Source organism: Glandiceps talaboti, chromosome 12 (assembly GCF_964340395.1).
Source record: "Glandiceps talaboti chromosome 12, keGlaTala1.1, whole genome shotgun sequence".
Taxonomy (NCBI): Eukaryota; Metazoa; Hemichordata; class Enteropneusta; family Spengelidae; genus Glandiceps; species Glandiceps talaboti.
The window spans coordinates 18,744,424-18,764,067 of NC_135560.1; the positions used below are offsets into that span (position 1 = coordinate 18,744,424).

General features: G+C 34.1%; 2 protein-coding genes across 2 annotated transcripts; one reads left to right on the plus strand and one right to left on the minus strand.

Moving 5' to 3' along the window:
• The first annotated feature begins 193 nt into the window (after positions 1-193).
• Positions 194-8,253, plus strand: LOC144443057 (peptidylglycine alpha-hydroxylating monooxygenase-like). The gene is made up of 9 exons (XM_078132429.1): positions 194-291; positions 796-911; positions 2,976-3,111; positions 3,412-3,476; positions 3,736-3,816; positions 4,325-4,401; positions 4,671-4,724; positions 5,198-5,247; positions 5,860-8,253. The coding sequence occupies exons 1-9, from the start codon at positions 194-196 to the stop codon at positions 6,050-6,052; spliced, it is 870 nt and encodes a 289-aa protein (XP_077988555.1). The 3' UTR covers positions 6,053-8,253.
• Positions 8,254-10,786: 2,533 nt separating this feature from the next.
• LOC144443568 (dynein axonemal assembly factor 4-like) lies at positions 10,787-19,552 on the minus strand. Its single transcript, XM_078133101.1, has 11 exons — positions 19,357-19,552; positions 18,212-18,362; positions 17,777-17,910; positions 17,519-17,657; positions 16,641-16,805; positions 16,221-16,351; positions 15,661-15,761; positions 14,084-14,164; positions 12,974-13,046; positions 12,044-12,149; positions 10,787-11,074 (listed from the first exon to the last, which is right to left on the minus strand). Exons 1-11 carry the CDS (start codon positions 19,477-19,479, stop codon positions 10,953-10,955), a joined length of 1,326 nt encoding a protein of 441 aa, XP_077989227.1. The 5' UTR covers positions 19,480-19,552; the 3' UTR covers positions 10,787-10,952.
• Positions 19,553-19,644: the final 92 nt, after the last annotated feature.

Here is a 19,644-nt window from a genome sequence, read left to right on the forward strand (position 1 = left end):
ACATTATGACACATGTAAAATCAACACAACACAATCTGAAATAACGAAATTTAACAACTTTTGTATGTTTCAATAATTAATAATTCTTCTAACAGATATTCTAACTACACAGTCACACACTAAATAATTAAATTACAATATTGAATATCTCACGCAAAAGTTTACTAAAATATGTTTTTGCTTATCTTCCTCGATGTATGTAGTTGGTTTCAAACCTCTTGCAAAGAAAGACACAGCCCATCATATGCTGTTATTTGGATGTAAGGAACCTGCCTACCAAGGCAAAGTCTGGTAAGCTGACAATTCAATTGTATTGTTATTTCTACCTTGTTCAGTCTATAACAGTGTTACTATGACAATAAAATATTGATAGAGATACATTCTAACCTCAGATAATGACATGTCATACCAATAATCTGATGCTTTAAGTAAGCTAACTGTAACCATGGTCATGTGACATAACGGTCGTATTTGAGTTGATGGATGAGTTGATAAACATAGAAACTAAGTGACTGAATAACTTGTAATAAAAATTGAAATATACTAAAGGGAGGAGGCTGAAAAACGGGTACAAGAATTTATCGTTCAATGTGGAGGGGGGGGGGCTAAATGAACGAGTACAATGATGTATCATGGTTCAAAGTGGTGGTGGTTGTGGCTAAAGAAACGGGTACAAGAATTTATGGTTCAATGCGGGGGCCTAAAGGAACGGGTATAATGATGTATTTTTTGAATAAATGACCAAAGCAGGTGGAATCCAGTAATTTAATAATGTATTGGTTGTGTCCAATATAGGAACTGTGGTGAGATGGAATCCGACGGTACTGAAGACACTGCACCACCATGTCTGGGAGAACAAAAAATATTGTACGCCTGGGGAATGGATGCGCCAAAATTGGAATTACCTGAAGGTATTAACACTAAATGTCATTATTAAATGTGAATGGTTGCTGCTATGCAATATATACCTCATAATGCACATAAGACTGATGATCATTGATGAGCCGAATATGCGTACCTGTGTCGCATAAATAACAGAATTTTCAACATCCTTATAAAATAATACGTATATAGTTGTCAACAGTGGTGATACGAAATTAGGATTTTAGAATATTTAACCTGTGAAATAACTTAGCCCGTAATACAATAACTGTATTTATACGATAATATTATGTTTGATAACTTGGTTCTTAACTAAATATTCTTCTCATGCTGACAAAAATACCTTTTGTTTGTGTAAATAAGGTAATATATGTATAAGTTGCTAAGTATGGTGATATGGTCGTCTATACTAAACGAAAACCGAACTGATTTCCAAAACCTCAGAATCTTAATCCATTGTGAATATACTCAAGTAATAATGTTATCATTGACAATTCGTCCAGTCCACGATTTTAATATTTAATAATGTTTCCTGAAAATATATGTATACAATAGACACGTCTATTTTGTGATTCTAGACACCAAACAAATTCCATGGAAAACTGTTGAATTTGTCTTAAATCGATAACTGACTGACCTTGTCTTGTTGATATTTACATAGCAATATTAAGCAGACATATGGTATACAAATAACTGCCAACAATACCAGAAATTAAGACTTATTTCCGAAATATTATGAATCTAAGATCATGTCACATTTCTACTTTTTTGCTAGTAGTTTTAGCATTGCCTGAACAGTGAAATCATTGTATATCACACCACTGTGTTGACAGACTCAGTGCCTACGTGCATGTACAGCAGTATTCGAAGTGTCAGTAATATCTTCGATGGCACCAGTGGGAAATCGTTACATGTTATATTAATCTCTCAATGCTCACAACCCACGTCATCAATCTCTCTTAGAGTGAATAATTCATGGAGATCGTCCGTTGCCATGAATACCATCATTATCAATATTTTGTCAATTTCAGTGCTGTATTAATGATTCAAATGTTGTTTGAGTTAGGTGAAATACTATCTGAAGGTTCGTTCGGTTAATCTTGTGAAACACGTGACCAAACACACATGGCATGCATGTTGAGATAATTATCTTGTTATAATCCTAGGCCAATCTAAATCACCAGCTTTCACAATTACAAGTGTTGATGGGTAACATTCCTTCTAATTTTCAAAAACAACAATAAAATGATACGACTAGACTGACACCAGTCCCTCGGGAGATTTCTTTTAGTCTCATATACTTCAAATGTTTTGAGTTTGTTAGTCACTTTTAGTTTTGTAAAAAGGAAATATCCTAAACTTTTGTATTATTCATTTAATATCCCAAGGGCTCTACGCTTTCACCCGATTGTTTCGCAATCACTCACTCAGATGACCCATTTCGCACTTACATGTAAGAACACTGTTGTGTGTTCTTTTTTTTTATTATATTTTATTCAAATACTGAATTTAAAAAGCCTGGAGACTTGAGCAAGTCTACGATGTGCCATAAATAAAACTTTTGAGAAGGACTCGACTCGACTCGACTCGACGACGACGACGACGACGACGAAGACGATATCTGAGTATAATTGTAAACTATTGCATAGTTTTTAGACTATATAGCATCTTATATGTAAATTAGGTCGCTCTTGTGGTTAACATGTGATATATTACATATTGACTTCATTTGAATATTGTAAATTAGCCTGACGTACGTTATCATTCCACATTGCGACCAATCAGATCGCAATGTGAACAGGCTACTTCTACAGACGAATTGTTTATATATGTATGAAATGGAATTAAATTAAATTAAATTAAATTGAAATGTACATGTGGGAGACATAGAAAACAAATGCTATTATTCGGTACTAAATCCACTTTAGCTTAATATTTAAATTCTTCCACCAAAAATGATTGTTTAATGAGCTATGAAATCAACACACGCATGACCCAACGACAATACGATTATCCCGGCAAGGTACTAGTATGTCGATTCATAGATGGTTTATGCGATCACATTTATTGAATAAATTTTTATTTTATTCTAGGTGTTGGCTTTGCTGTTGGTGCTGACGCAGGTATCAATTATTTGACCCTTCAAGTTCACTACGGTCATGTCGATAAATTCCTTGATGGTAAAACCACAGATAGCTCCGGGGTTTCATTAGAAGTGACACCCGGACCGTAAGTGATATGCTTTGTTCTCATAAGAATGAAGTCTGTGTGTTTCAAGAGAATACTTCACTCAGTGTCACAAAAAACACTCACTCGCAATACACTATTTTCTTTGCAGACTATAAAAATCAGCATTTTGTAAGATAACCGACAACTGTACAAGCCTTTCCCACACAGAGGCCTGATAATGTTCACCATAACATATAATTTGATATCTCTTAGTCTGTGTATATCTATATCTAGCGCTCATCCTGTGTTCGTCTTTACTTTTGGTATATTTCTATGAAACCACTATCTAATTGTTTGCAGGATAGATAAACTTGCCGGTGTATATCTAATGGCGACTGATGGAGAAATTCCAGCACACACAGAAAGTAAGATAATGTATTTCTATAGTATTGCAGAGAATTTGATGTAATGATTGTAAATAAATAAATGTCATGAAATATACATATTATGAAAAGTATTTACGTCGTGATCAGTAAATACACATAATTGTTAAATAATTTTGATTTCGTCTGAATTCATGTACTATCCGTTTTGTATGGTTCTAGTTTAATATAGACTATAGTTTACAGAAGATTTTGTGAACATGTTCTGACTATTTTCACAAATTTGCATGTTAATCCTCAGCACACCTGGAAGCTGCTTGTCTATATGAAGATCTTGCGCCCATGCATCCATTTGCTGTCAGAGTTCATGCCCACAAACTTGGTAAGTGACTTCACTCTTTAACCTCTAACCTTTAACCTATGGCCCTACAGTAACCGTGTGATAGAAGTAAGTTTGTGGTGAGAGACAGTCAAAATACCTGTAACTGTCTAATGAATTCACGTCAAAGTACATGTAAAAGTATTTTTTTGGCATTTCTATGTTATTTTAAGTTAGCAACTTAAACTTGAATCTAGAACCAGGTGACTGAAGATAAGAGAGTTACCAGAAACTCTACGAGACGTTACCAATTATTATGTAAACTTTATGGAGTGGTATAATGTACTTTTCCTTTTAAATTAGTCTGCAATGAACAAAATTCTACTACATCGTGTAGATATAGTATAAATCATAGTGCGAATGACAAATACATTCGTTAAGTTTCTTGAATGAGTTTTTTCCCGCTAGTCATAAGTACACCAATGTGAACTGTAGGTCACCATCTTTGTGTCTTATGTACATGTCTTCAACCACTTTTTTAAGACTGGATACGAATGATTATCTTTACTAGGTAAAGTTATATCTGGATATCGTGTACGTGATGACAAGTGGACGGAGATTGCCAAAGGAAACCCACAAAAACCACAGGTAAAATTATAGCTACTTGTATAGCGTTTCTTTTTGTGGTGTTTTAATTTTGACTTGTGTTTAAATCACCTGAAAACCTATCCGTTGCGTATTTGGTCAATTTTCACGAGCACAGTTAATGTTGTATTATAGTTTTTAACAGGTTTAAATCAAGCGATTCGACAAAACGTACAATTATGTAAAATAATGTACACTGCAAGTCCCACTGCATCGACAATTTAATTTAAGTAGTTGATTATTTTAACTTGACGTAACGTTGTCTTTTCCAGGCATTTTATACTCTTGATGACACTGACTTGACTATCAAACCTGGTGATGTCTTGGTAAGTACAACTATCACATAGTTTAAGTGTTAACATTGAGGAGAAAACTAAGATTAGTATAATATGGTACCGGTTTGGTACTCATGTTCTATTGAAAGGTCTTGAATTCTTGAAAATTTTATGTATACGGTTATAATCCATAGAAAAATCCGAGGTGTCTAGATATGAATAAAGTTCCACGGAAAACCTTGATTTGTTATGAATTATTCACAATTCTATAGATAGATGCACCGACCCGAAATGGACATAGTTCCAAGGAATAATCTAAATTGTCTTGAAATGGACACGGTTTCAGGCTATTAGTCAAAATGTTCTCCAATTGAATCTTACTAACATAACAGTGCCGGCCATTTTGACCTCAAGTGAATCATATTTGCCCTTCCTATCAAATCGTTAACATTCACAGTGAATGGCATTTCATTTCTCATTTGTAATTAACGTTCTCTAATGTAACTTTTCTCGTTTTCTTCAAGGCTTCAAGATGTACATTTGACAACCAGTTGGATAGAGATGTATACATTGGGTAAGTTGATTTTATCGCGTTCGTAGTCAAAGCTAACGCCAGACCAACTACAATGTTGATGCACAAGATAGCAGACATGGACTCGATAGAAAAGATGTGGGGCTTGAAAAGTAAACAAGTTCATTTACCTTCCGTTAAATATTCACCAGCTGTCAAAATGATTTACATATTAATTAAAATATCCATAAAACTCTTTAGATATTGCAACTTTGAACTTTTCAAATAAGGCCATATTAAAACCCGCAGTAGTGACAACTGTTCGTGCTTTAAATTGACTGACAGTAATTTCTTTTTTAATATTCTACTGGTAAATTGATTGAACTCTTTAATATGATAAAAACTAAAAAAATTGTCATTGGTTTTGTAAAAGTGGTTTCAGCCTGGGACATATCTCAAATGGGAATTTGTAAAAAAAAAAGGTTGTTTTGAGAAATGGATAAAAGTAGGAGTGGCGAGGGGCTGGGAAAATCAAATTTTGTCGAAGTAAGTATGGGAAATCGTTAGTTACTAATTCCAGTTACTATTTACGATTTTTTTCCTACCAAATATATTGACTATTCACATAACTATATCAACTGCACCTCTAAGAATTCGACTACTTTCTGTTCACAGTGCTACCATGAAGGATGAGATGTGTAATTTCTACATTATGTATTACACAACAAGTCACAAACCTTTAGAAAGTGGCTGCTTTAAGTATCGTTATCACTGGACCAATGACCTTGAAGTACCTGAAAGTATCAACCAAGATGCAAGCACTCTACCCGATAGTCCTGTCGACGATGATGAGGTCATGGACATGTAATACGCTGCCGCACAATATAGTTACTAACCTTTATTATTATAACATTATGTAAAAACTGCACAATACCACATTACACCGATTGGTCTTGTGTTTCTCTCTAAATTTATATGCTTCAATTACATTGAAAATTCAAATGCCATACTCGTGCCCGATTTCACACCCAATTTAACTAGTTGTAAATTGACTGTCTCCCGTAAGGGACCTTACATCACCTTTCCTCACCTCACCTCACCTCTCCTCACCTCACCTCACCTCACCTCACCTTACCTTACCTTACCTTACCTTACCTTACCTTACCTTACCTTACCTTACCTTACCTTACCTTACCTTACCTTGAGAATTGTTACTTCATGTACTTAATATCAGGAAATATTCATATATGTACAACATGTTAACACAAGACCACTCGGTGTTCATCAATAATTAGTTAATTGGAGAATTCTTACAAGAGTCCAGATTGCTTGCCATGTATCATTTCTTCGAATTTCACCATTTAATACAATGTTATATTCGTTTTCACGTGATTATCTTACTTATAGTTTACATTTGTAATTTTTCATAACAAAGAAACACGCAGCGTACGTGAAACTAAATTTCACCAATTTGCCCTCGTTTCCGAATACATGTAGATCGAAATGAACACCCTGGTTACCGTGAATATCTTTGTCGGAATTCTCCATTACTTTCAGTAAATTAACTTAATTAGTTCTACCTACGAAGTCGACTCCTACCTAATTTTACTTTTTCAAATGCAAAAACCCATACGGGCTTTGAACTCGTTACCACGTTTTCTTGTTGGTTGCAACTTTATTAGCCAATGGATCCCTCAATCTGAGTAGAAAGTGCTCACATTATCGTTATACTAACTGCAGTGCAATTCTTATAAATACGGTATCTCAATGATTTGTTTTCTTGCATTTGAAATTATACACTTATTGATACTTGTTGTCATTCCACGTCGACCCCTTACCCAATCGGTGATGACGGGGAAAAGCTAGCGTCCAATCTTCTAATATAATAAACTAGGTAATTATATTGTTTCATGTATGGACACCAAAATCTTAGCCTTGTACAATGACACGCCTATCTTTCTCTCATTGGCATTGTTTATTGCAGAAAGTATTCCAAAACTGAGATTTGTCATATTTTCTTTAGCAGATATTTTATCAAATTTCACTTCAACGATTCTCAAGAAATCCCTGAATTTCACTCTGGCTATAAAATATATGTGGAATTATTTTTAAAAAAAAAAAGATATCGTAAAGAAATTTAATTGATTAATTTTGAGATAGTGTGATTATTATTATCAAACGTTCAAACAAGAAATATATTTGATTCGAAACAAGATGTATGTGTTGGGAAGATTACACGTCAATGAGTACGAGGCTAATTAGCATTCATGTATGTAAATTAGGAAATGTGTCAAAATCATATGAAAACCGTTTATTATTGATGGATGATATTCAAATTAATATACACTGTATACAAAACAAACCATCCCTCAATCCTACATATCTGTTATTTCGAGAAATTGAACAGGTTGTAGTACTAATAGGGAACCTGCAAACCCGCCATGTTGAATGTTGCATCATGGGAAATGTGATAATAAATACTAATCAATTAGCATTGTAAACAGTAATGTTACATTGTTTGTAACCACAAATAGTCAATTCATAGTTACCCTGACAATTGTGGGAGGTTTATTTTATCAGTAGCTCCAGATTAGGTATTACGATAACCACAGATAATCCCATAGTCCTTTGTGTCTGAGCATGCTCAGTCTGGATTGCAAGTTCCCTATTGAAGGTTATTTAACATTGCAGTGAATCCATTATGAAAGTGCAGAGTTTATACGATGGATAAACCACAGACTATTGATAGCATATGTATGTAGATACAACCAATGCTTCATTTACCATTCTCTAGTATCTAATCTAAAACATATCAAGTGTTTCTAATTTAGACAACCGTCATTATATGTATGATATACAGTCAGATTGTTAAACTGTAAATCGACGTCTAGAGTAAAGAACACACTTTTAACGACAAAGGTAGAACCCCCACCCCTCCCCAAAGACTACTTCTCGTTACACAGGATGGGAAAAAAATCTCTGGCTCAAAATAATGTACTTACAATCAATCTAATGATTCAGGAGCTGATATTGGAACATTTAATCTCATGTTCTATCACCAGGCGGAAAAAGGGGGAGGTGATGGTGGTGGGGGCGGGGCGGGGTAAAATGTGCCTCGTGAACAACTTGAGTAGAACTGTAATTGTAGAGAATATCGTATTGTGAAGTTTTGGGTAGATTTTCAGTAGTATACATTTATGATTATAGCTAGTCATTATTTCGGAGATTATTTTATGTAATTATAATATAATATGTGGGCTTACCAACGCTGTGAATTATTGCACCTGTAGGCCCCTACCTGGAATATAATCGACTCCTGAAATATATAAATGTATGTACATAGCTAATTGTACAAACAAAGTTGATATAATTACTGTGTGATTTACTCGTGATAGATGTCAAGTAATGCTTCACATGTCAAGAGTTTCTGGTTACTTATTATTTATGGTATGCAAATTGTGCGTAATTAGGATATTAATTGCATTTCACATCAGGTGTGCTACTGTTAAAATTTATAGCACTGTGTTAAAATAATTGTAAAAAATTGTGATCAATTTTCCTCAACAACTCCCATGGTTATTGCACTCAACCTAACTCCAGTATTACCTACTGCTGTTGTTACTACTTCGTTGCACTGTAATTTTTCCCTTTCTCAAAAATACCCTTGTGAATCACATGAATTAATATAATTATTATGGTAATGTATGGAACCCACATTAAAAGTCTGTTTATAGGCAAATACGAGCAACTACTCGACGTCAAGGTCTCAAAGAAAGGTCTATTTACTCTGGCCTCTGTGGAAGTAAATTGCAAACTTGAAAATATATGTGGTGTGTTCTTAGATAAAATACTGCTAGAGTAATTTGAATACATGTACAGTGTGCATTGTTTAGTCTCTCTATAACACCATCTTCAATTCTTAGAGGTATAATTCAGATATATTTACAATGGTTGAACTATGAAACATTATATTTTTCTGTCAATAAACAATGTTGTTCATCTCAAAAAAAAAAATTTCAGTTGGAAATAATTGTGGTGTATGTACACAAGTGTGTGTAGAGGACGTGACTACATGACACTAACATGACTGTATAGATGCGTGTACCTACGAGTTTTTATAAATGACGTGGAGTGTAGATGTGCCCACACAAGTGTTTGTTTGGGACGTGACGACACTTACAGGGGGTGTAGATGTGTGTACATACAAGTTTTTGTAGACGCTGTGGGGTCTAGATTTTCATACACAAGTGTTTGTTTGGGACGTGATGACACTTACAGGGGATGTAGATGTGTGTACATACAAGTTTTTGTAGAGGACATCACCTCACTTACAGGGGATGTAAATGTGTATATCAGATATTCCCATACGAGTCAAATTTGCTCCTAGTGTTTCTTAATTATTTCAGGACTAAAATGAATTGTATTTCTACTCAATATACCAACGATAATGGGCATCTATAATTGCCATCATTTTTTAAATGATAAGTGAAAGATAAATATGTTTTAGATCTCACAAACAGAAACAGACAGATGGATTGACAAACAAAACAGATATATACATGTACAAGGAAAATGTGGTCATTTTATTTATTTATTCATTTTTTATTTTATTTAATGAATTTATTTATTTATGAATACATCAGACTTGATACAGCACCACATAGTTTAAAGTTGTACAAATAGTTTACTCGAAAAACAGTAAATAAAAGTAAAAAAATTGTATTTTCAAACCACGACACTCCTCAAAAATATAATATCAATAGCAATAATTATAATAATATTCTTTACATTGGACCAAATACATTCAGAAATTAGTAGAACGGTTCTCATGCTCTCAGTATCTGCTGTCAGTTTTATATTTGTGAAGTGGGATTAATTTTGAACAATTCAGGCATTCTACTTTCAAGGGATAGGGTTTCCAATGAATACAAAATGTAGTGTCAATAACTTTTCTGTTTATAATTTATTTTTCCAATGTTTAGGTGAGATAAATGCAAATCACACAACAAAATTGAAAAAAAGGCAGAAATTAATTTAGAACAAAATATGAGCAGGTGGTATATACCATAATACTCAAAAGAATTTACTGTTATTGCATTAATAAGAAATACTGATTTTTCCAAACATTATTCATATTTCATATTTTATACAGAAATTAGCCGTAATTAGATAGCTCTAGTAAACCTCATTTACTGCTTACATACATACATACATACATACATACATACATACACATACATACATACATACATACATACATACATACATACATACATACATACATACATACATACATACATACATACATACATACATACATACATACATACATACACACATGACTTCAATCTCAGTAAATGCATACACACGACTTCAGTCTCATTTACTGCTTCCACACATGACTGATTTAGTGACAAACATGCTATCTGGCAGCCATCTTACTTAAATAACGCATCATCAATTCGACATGCATGGACGGACACAAACACAAAGATGATCTGTTCGATATTATCATCATAGATGGACACACGCACACACATAAGCTTTGATTTATAGTCAGCATGGATGGACACACACACACACACACACACACACACACACGCACAAACACACACATACATGGAATCTTTCATACCTTTTTAGCATGGATGGACACACAGAGACAGAATCTTTCTTTTATAGTCAGCATGGATGGACACACACACAGACTCTTTCATACCTTGTCAGCATGGACGGACACACACACAGACAGAATCATTCCTATTTTGTCAGCTAGATTCTTCTTGTTCTTCTTCTGTACCCTGAATTATCTTCCTTATCCTTTCAGCATCTGTTGTAAGTTTTTCATTTCCCGGATCAATTTTCAAAGCGGCTTCATAGTCCTGAAGACCTGGGGATGAAGTTGTTATTATTCAATATGCAAATTTAGACCATAACATACTATATATTACTTTCTCAATATGGGCATTTGTACCTAAAAATCACATGTGTAATCTGTCCAATCTACGGAGGGTGGACAACATTAACATTCTGATAGGAAATAGGAAGGCAAAACTGCCAATATTGAGGGTGTGTCATCTTGGTTTACATGCCAAGTGAGTGTTAGTCTGTAAGATATGATGCATTGTGCCATCATATCATTTAGATTTGGGAAGCCTGATAGGGCTGAACAACACGCTGTATCTTACAGTCCCTCCAAAACGGTCCATGTAACAGCAATGGTAGCTTTAAAATCTACTAACTACAACAAATTAGGCCTGTATATTTAATTGCTACCTTTAATCAACACTGAAATCCAACCAAAGTGATTATACATATAGCTTTAAAATAATGAAACCTAAACCGTGAAAAAATGTATCCATCTTGCAAGAATTTACAAAAATATAATGAAATAAAATAATACAAAATAAGTAACATATGGCGTGTAAAGCCCAAACAGTTCTCTTGGGATTATTAATAATTAATTATTGTGATTGAGTTGGTTTGGATTAATCTTGTCATTAGTTCAACAAGGATACAATTACCATACACTAATTATAACATAACACAAATTTTAGGATCTAATTTCAACCAATTACGATAAATTGCATTCAGCATGATTGAAATATCAAAACCTGTTGTTGCCCCTAACAACAGAGGTTAATGACCTTTGGTGTTGTATTGTTGAAATGAAACATAACAATTAAAAAATTACTACAACTGGTTTTATTGTGTGTGTGTGTATGTGTGTGTGTGTGTGTGTGTGTGTGCATGTGCATGTGTGTGTGTGTGTGTGTGTGTGTGTGTGTGTGTGTGTGTGTGTGTGTGTGTGTGTGTGTGTGTGTGTGTGTGTGTGTGTGATGAGATATATTGCGACTACCTTCAACATAGAGTTCAAATTCACAAAACGCCGTTCCTCTTCTGATGTGTACTTTGAGTCTGGAACTAGCGTTAGCCTGAACTGGTGGTTGTAGCAGATCTAAAGCCTTTAATATGGAAGAAAAACGTGATGATAATGGCCATTAGTTGAAAAATCTTGTTTAATTTGGCGATATGACACACAAAATATAATACAACTCTATGAAGTGTGAGTGCCATGTGGTGTACTCATTGCATTTATATGAATGTTCTCTGTGGCAGTACCTTCATGAGTGGCACTCAGCAGAAAAGTTGCTAAGCATGTCTGTAACTGTGTGTATCTTTGTGTACAAGTAGCTCTCATAGGCCCATTTACATACAGGTATTCATTATATATTATCAGTATTGCATTTCAGGGCAAACAACTGTAATGATAATATATGCACTCAGATGCAAGTAATCATTAGTACATTTGAACAGATAGTAATTACTGTAAACCTAGATATTTTCACTACTAAATTTTTTTTTGCAATTTTAGTCTTCAGCTTGTTCCCAACCAAGACTAATTTTTGCTAATTACCAGACTTGTTCATTGTGTGCTTTGTACAGGAGGACATGATAGTCACTACCTATTTTTATGCATTTTTGTTTTCAAGTGAAATAAGCGAAAATAAGTCTTTAGCAAAAATGTGCAGGTTTACAGAATTAGTATTAACAATGCACTAGTATTTCTGTCTCCATTCAGTGCATGTCTTCTCTACAAGAAAGATATGTGTACAACAAAGAAAGTATGAATTTATCATAATTATAAATGTGATTGGTTTCAGGTTTGCATCAGGTGTGAGTCTAATAATACCGGTGAACCTTTATCCAGTTTTCTCTTCGAACACACATAAGTGCAAATACATATTTCAAAATACTTTGTCGTACATTTTTTGACAGATTTACCTACCGTAGAACAGTCCTCAATACACTTCATTAGATTTCGGAGTTGAAGATGACAAGCAGCTCTGTTTGAATACAAACTGTTATTTTCAGATTTAAGGAAAACTGATAAAATAAAATTAGCTGTGATCATTAAAAAATAGATGAACCATATATCAAATCATTTTTCTCTGATGTTAGACTTTTGACTTATATAATTTGACGTCGAATAAACCACACTACTTTATTGTCTCCCTCATTTTTTAAGATTTTGCTTTTTACTGAAGAATGCAGTAAACGCTTTGCAAACAAAGCCTATCTGCATCTAACAAATTTATTATTTGTTGACAAATGGCTAAACAGCCCAGACCATTTAATTTTACTGTTTACACATTTACATCAACCCAGTGTACACAATACCATCAATGACTTGTCGAAAAAAACAATTTAGCTCATTAGGATTGAACTGTTTACACATGGACATCAAGCCAGTGTACACAATACTATCAGTGACTTGTAGAAAAGTATTTCAGCTAATTAGGATTGAACTGTTTACACATGGACATCAACCCAGTGTACACAATACTATCAGTGACTTGTAGAAAAGTATTTCAGCTAATTAGGATCGAACTGTTCACACATGGACATCAAGCCAGTGTACACAATACTATCAGTAACTTGTAGAAAAGTATTTCAGCTAATTAGGATTGAACTGTTTACACATGGACATCAAGCCAGTGTACACAATACTATCAGTGACTTGTAGAAAAGTATTTCAGCTAATTCGGACTGAACTGTTTTAATACGGGAAAGGTAAGAAAAATATGGTAAAGACTACTTGGGCTTTATAATTAATTATTTATCCTATAAAGGGGAACAATGCTCCAGTTAAAAAATAAAGCCATTTTTAAACTTGGGTCCTAGAGAAGAATTTCATAATTTTACATCACTTGAATTACGCAGGATTGGCGAGTACAACAGCATTAAATTTGTTGTTCATTCATTGTTCAAATTAGCACACACTGCCTTGTGGGAGTCAGCAGATATGTATGCATGCAATAGGTGAACATATCAAAATATTCATGACTACACTACGGTACTTATCACCTTAAAAAAAAGACAGTAACACAAAGGATACGATGGTAGTTTTGGATTCAGACGTATAGCTTGATTGTATGCATTGACAGCAGCCAGGTAATTACCATTCTTGTAGAATTTGCTGAAAGGAAAGAATATATAAAATAACAATCAAAATGGTAAATATATTGCAACACTAGTAATAAGTATATAACTTGATATGTTACGCCTACATTACAAGTTAAATAATTCACAGTGGGCATCCCTAAATAGAACTCTTGATGAGAATTGTGTATTATCAATGGGTCTAGAGTGAATATAAAATAGGCCTAACAGCTAAATTCTGGTGTTTTTCTCATTAAATACCTTTTATAGGTTAACACGGTGCACCTTACACCATCACTGTGTAAGAAAAATCTCCTTAATATTAATCACAAGGGATTTGGAATTGCGTTGACTTACGAACACATACTTCATGTCTAGGAACATAAAAATACATTTTGTATATGTTGGCATAGATAAATTAAAGATTGAATATTGAATACCATCTTATGATACGATAATTCATACCATGTTTGATGACAGAATTTTATCTCTAATAGTATTTATAGGACCACAAGGAGATTTTTACTATTTCACTGTAGCTAAAAACTACCTCAAGTGTATTGAATGACTACTGGTAACACAGTTTTGATATTCTGTGGAAATTTAATGTTTTCTCAACTACAAAAAAGGATAAATTTTATTTACACATTTCTTGATCATGACAACAAAAATCTAACACATGGCATAAAAAATTATGATTTCTCATTAAATGAATCAAGTCTCCTAATTAGTAAATTATTCATTTCTGTAGAAAAAGGTATCTAGCACATGTAACATTTTTTTGTTTGATTTTTAAGTTTTCTTTGTAATTCATGTCTGCAGCTTAATTACATTTAAATAAATAGACCCCATATAGGCAAAGCATGCATTATAGCTTGTGAGATGTCTTTAAAGCCAGTATGTGACCCTGGAGTGTACACAATGACTACCTGTTATAAAAGCTAAGTACCCTAAATGTACCAGTAATGAGATGGAGAATGCACTGAATCTCATAAATGTAAATTAATCACTTTTAACTACAAATATGGCTGCCATTTGGATAAATTCGAATATGTCGCAAAACACAATGACATGTATATCTCCCATATGACATGGCAGCTTGGTGCCAGGTTTGAAAGAAATTGGATACTACATATCTGAGAAATGACATATACAATGTATTGATTGTAAACGCTTGTGCACTATCAGTGTCTGTATTTTGTTTCATGTAATTCATAACACAAAACCATGCATGACACATGAAAAACATTATGCAACAAAATTGAAATTCTATTATCTCTCTGGCTTGGTAATATCAGCAAAAATGATATTTTGCAGTAATTGTATGCAAGGAAGAATTATCAGTCAGTAATTTTAATAGCCAATAATGCTTTAGGCATTTATGGTAAACCATTGTAAAATACATGTAGCTGAAAGGACAGTTGTATCTCCTTTTATGAATATGCTGGGAATGGATGAATAACCCTGAAAGAAATACTCAAGCAAATATAAAATACCTACTGGCAGATATTTAGAATTTATTTTATCACTTACTCTCCTTTATCCTTCAACCAATCAGGGTTCTTCTCTTCCTCTGTTAAATCTGGGTCATCCAGGATGTCGACCTTCCTTGCCTCAGCTTGTTTTTTCAACCACTTTCAGGTAAATAAAAATGTATGATTCAATTAGAATTAGACATTATTCACCAATATTTGTCTTTGTTCTGCCAAGGAAAATATGAGTACCCTAAAGTGTCTTGTCACTACGAGTTGAAAGACAAGTAGTGACAAACACCTGACAGACACATGCAGCCCATCGTGATATCCCCCTCCTTCAGGCTAAAAATTGATATAAAGATAGTCAGACTTAAAGAAATAATAATTAAACAAGGGCAATTACATCAATACTATCATATAGCTTTGCATGTTTATCAACTTGATAAGTACTGAGGGAGCACTAGGTAATTTTTGGTCAAAACGGCATCCCATATTTGGATATTTGAATATATTACTGGGACAGATATTACATGATAAGAACTGATATATATGCCAGAAAAACAACAACATTCTTTTCTCATACATATATCACAAGTTATACAAATAGAGTAAACTCACTTCTTCCTCTTCGGTGTGGTGAGATTCTCTCTGTGGTGTTGGAAACACACGGGGAGTGAATTTAATCTCAATAGAGCCTTGTGATCTGGGTGCCGGTACTGGTACTTGTAAAGATTTTTTATCATCTGTAACTGACAAATCACATCAAATGGTTCATTCAAAAAATCACTGTCACGGTTGCTTTTCAAACACACACACACACACACACACACACACACACACACACACATTGACTGACAGACAGACAGGCAGAGACAGATAGACAGACAAATCCCATGTAAGTTCATCTACAAAGGAGTTCAAATATGGCATAGTGGAAACATGACTTCCGAATGTCCTTTATATTTATAAGCATAAGAATTATCTTTCATTTCAATGAAACTACAACAAGAACCACGACAATAAAATAGTTGTCCATACCTTCTTTTGACATGATGGTTGGCTGCTCATTGTTTTGAATATTGACTTCATTGTCAAGAAGATCTTGCTCTTCAAATATATCTTTATCGTCATCATCATCATCATCATCATCATTATCATCATCGTTATCATTATCATCTTCATCACCATAACCATCATCATTATCTGTGAAGCATACATAATAAGTATTGAAAACCTAATTCAAAATATGATAGGAGTGCTGTAGGACCCCCCCCCCCCCAGAAATCTGCACAAGGGTAGTCTAATATTCAATACAAACAGATGTTTTGACAACACAGTGATCAGCATACATATGAATATTACTACATGATGTATACACATGCACTTGAAAAGTTACAGTTTTACAAAAATTGCCTTTCAAGAGAATAATTTTGAAATGCTGTGCAGTTTAAAACTGAATAACTGATTTTGTGAAATAATGAGGATTGAAGTAATCAGTCTCATACTATGACACAGTGTATTTGATGTCTGGATTCACACCAAACTTTTTAAAAGTAATGTGTGCATTTTACACAGAAGTGTGAATGATATGCTACAACACAAAAATACAGAAATTGTCTTTCAAATATCTGAAGACTAGAAACTTTACCAGTGCTTTTGTTGAGGGTAGTACCCGGTAAGTAGGTAAAATGTACACGAATTCCAAAGTCATATGACCAGGGTCTCTTACCAATACTTCATGGGTATGGGAGTCTATGAAAATGTCACCAGATTTCCCCTTTTGATACCAAAGATTCAAAGATTCCCAAACCAAAAAACACAAAACTACTATTTACATTGAGTAAAGTTTTAAAAAACACCTGTAAGATTTTCATATATTTACCATAACGTAATATCACAATCACAAATCATCATACCTTTCCTTTCTTTTGCCATCAGAATTTCTTGTCTCTCCTCCTGCCTTTTCTTATCTTTCCACTCTTCAAGATCTTCCATGGCTTTATTTCTCTCTTCATCTTTAGTTTCTTGTATCCTTGTCCTTTCTTGTTCTTCTAACTATTGAAAAAATATGATGAAATACTTGCAGTAAGTTAGGAAAATGTACATCAGCACAGGTGGGATATAAAAACAAACAGATTTTAAAATCTTAACACTAGATGGCGCTCTTCACTCACCTCCATTTGTTGTTTCAAAGCATATTTTTCAGCCTCTCTTTTCTTTACTGCTTTTTCTTCTTTTTCCTTTTCTGCTCTTTTGTGTGCTGCTTCGATGGCAGCTTCTCTTTTACTCTTCATCACTTCTTTATCCCCTGTTTAATAAAACACAGCACTAGTCAAAGATTTACCTGGTATCTCTTCTACATGTAGAAATGACAGATATTAGAGAATCCATTCCCTTGTAAAACAATGTAAAAGATTGTCCTTGCTTGAGATCCAAAATCTATACATACGAAGGACTGATAATTTCTTTTATCTTAATTAATCAAGAAATAAAAGATCATTAAAACTATTTCCACTATAAAGATTTATTCTTTGAATATCTGTAAGAGTCCCCTGCTTGCTTCCCCTTCAATGCAAGGATAACTATCTTGAGCATTTGAGTAATTATACCTGACTGTAGTGATGTCAGCCTGGACCAGATTCCAGGTTCTTGTTTGACCAAATTAAAGATGATAGCTCCATTGCCAACTTGTGCAGACCCCTTACTGTCATCAACAGGTTGAAACAGGGCCACTTCAAATATATAGGGTGGAAAGCTAACCTGAAATAATAAATAATAAATAATATTCAAGATAAACAATAGCAAATTACAATATACATCTTATTCTGTCTACCATAGCAGTTTGTTGGATTGATGAATGCCCAATATACCTGCCCATGCAACAATATAGTACACTGTACAATGTTTGGAAACTGTAGTAATTATTAATGGTGACCTAAGGGAAGCAGCTTATTAACATTGTGATTTTACAATAAATTAGCATAATCACCAACAGCAATTCACCACTGGCAATGTATATGCTGCAGGTGAGAGCTGGAAAAGACAACCTAGCTGGGGGGGGGGGGGGGGGGTGTTTTGCAAATATTTTGCAATCATGCAGTTACAAGGTCACTCAAGGATTTGCTCTTTATTTTGAATGCAGTTATACGTCTTTACATATTCACTAAAGACAAGTTCTCAGCTATTTGACAACTTTGTGTATTACAATAACTTTATAATCAATATTTATTGCATAACAACACGCCATAGCAAGCATGGTAAAGCATACAAAAATAACACACAGAAATAAAGTGAACACAGACAATGAGATCTCAGCATGATAATGATATTGAACTTCCTGCAGTGAGCATAGAACACCTGTCACAGTGGACTAACTAATACTATGTACATGTACCATAAAATTGTCTGACATTACCTATCTTGTAAGTTAATAGTAATCGTACAACGTACATGGTACAAACATGTAGGGAACAACTTCAATAGCATCAAACAACAGGTGGGGGCCAAAGGAAAATCAACACTTTGGAGGTTTTCCTCTGGCTATGGCTGTAGGTTCTTCGATCAATGGAGATGTTGTATGTGAAAAAGATGGTACATTTCACTGATTCCGATTGAAGTTTAACAATAATATAATAATAATTTGATTAACAATATCAAATCGTTTGAGTAGTCACCATGTACACAGTGACATTTACCCTGCTAGGAAACGCCGAAACTATATGGGACTCTGACATATTTTAAGTACGAAACACACCTTTATATACTCGTCAGTAGAGAATATATCAGCCTTGGTTGCCTTTACACCTTTCAACGGGACGGTTATATGGACAGTAGTCTCCGCTTCGTCCCATGAGTAATCTTTGATCGCAATAGGCATGTTGACGGCTCAAAATGATGAAAGCCCTACGTGAAACCCAGTACAACAGTTACATCACAACAAACTATGCTAGACGCCATGTGTAGAATCTAATATGGCGATACATCACGTGGTCAAAAGAAGCCAATGACACAATCGTTTATGAAAACGCTATCCAATGGAATA

What these genes read in the sequence shown, in the direction of transcription:
- LOC144443057 (XM_078132429.1), top strand. Translation starts at nt 194, where the DNA reads ATGTATGTAGTTGGTTTCAAACCTCTTGCAAAGAAAGACACAGCCCAT. An exon ending in AATTCCAGCACACACAGAAA is followed by an intron (nt 3,477 to 3,735) that starts GTAAGATAATGT and finishes GTTAATCCTCAG; the next exon opens with CACACCTGGAAGCTGCTTGT. An exon ending in GAAACCCACAAAAACCACAG is followed by an intron (nt 4,402 to 4,670) that starts GTAAAATTATAG and finishes TGTCTTTTCCAG; the next exon opens with GCATTTTATACTCTTGATGA.
- LOC144443568 (XM_078133101.1), bottom strand. Translation starts at nt 19,479, where the DNA reads ATGCCTATTGCGATCAAAGATTACTCATGGGACGAAGCGGAGACTACT. An exon ending in GATGGCAAAAGAAAGGAAAG is followed by an intron (nt 16,806 to 17,518) that starts GTATGATGATTT and finishes TATGCTTCACAG; the next exon opens with ATAATGATGATGGTTATGGT. An exon ending in CTGAATCCAAAACTACCATC is followed by an intron (nt 13,047 to 14,083) that starts GTATCCTTTGTG and finishes TGAAAATAACAG; the next exon opens with TTTGTATTCAAACAGAGCTG.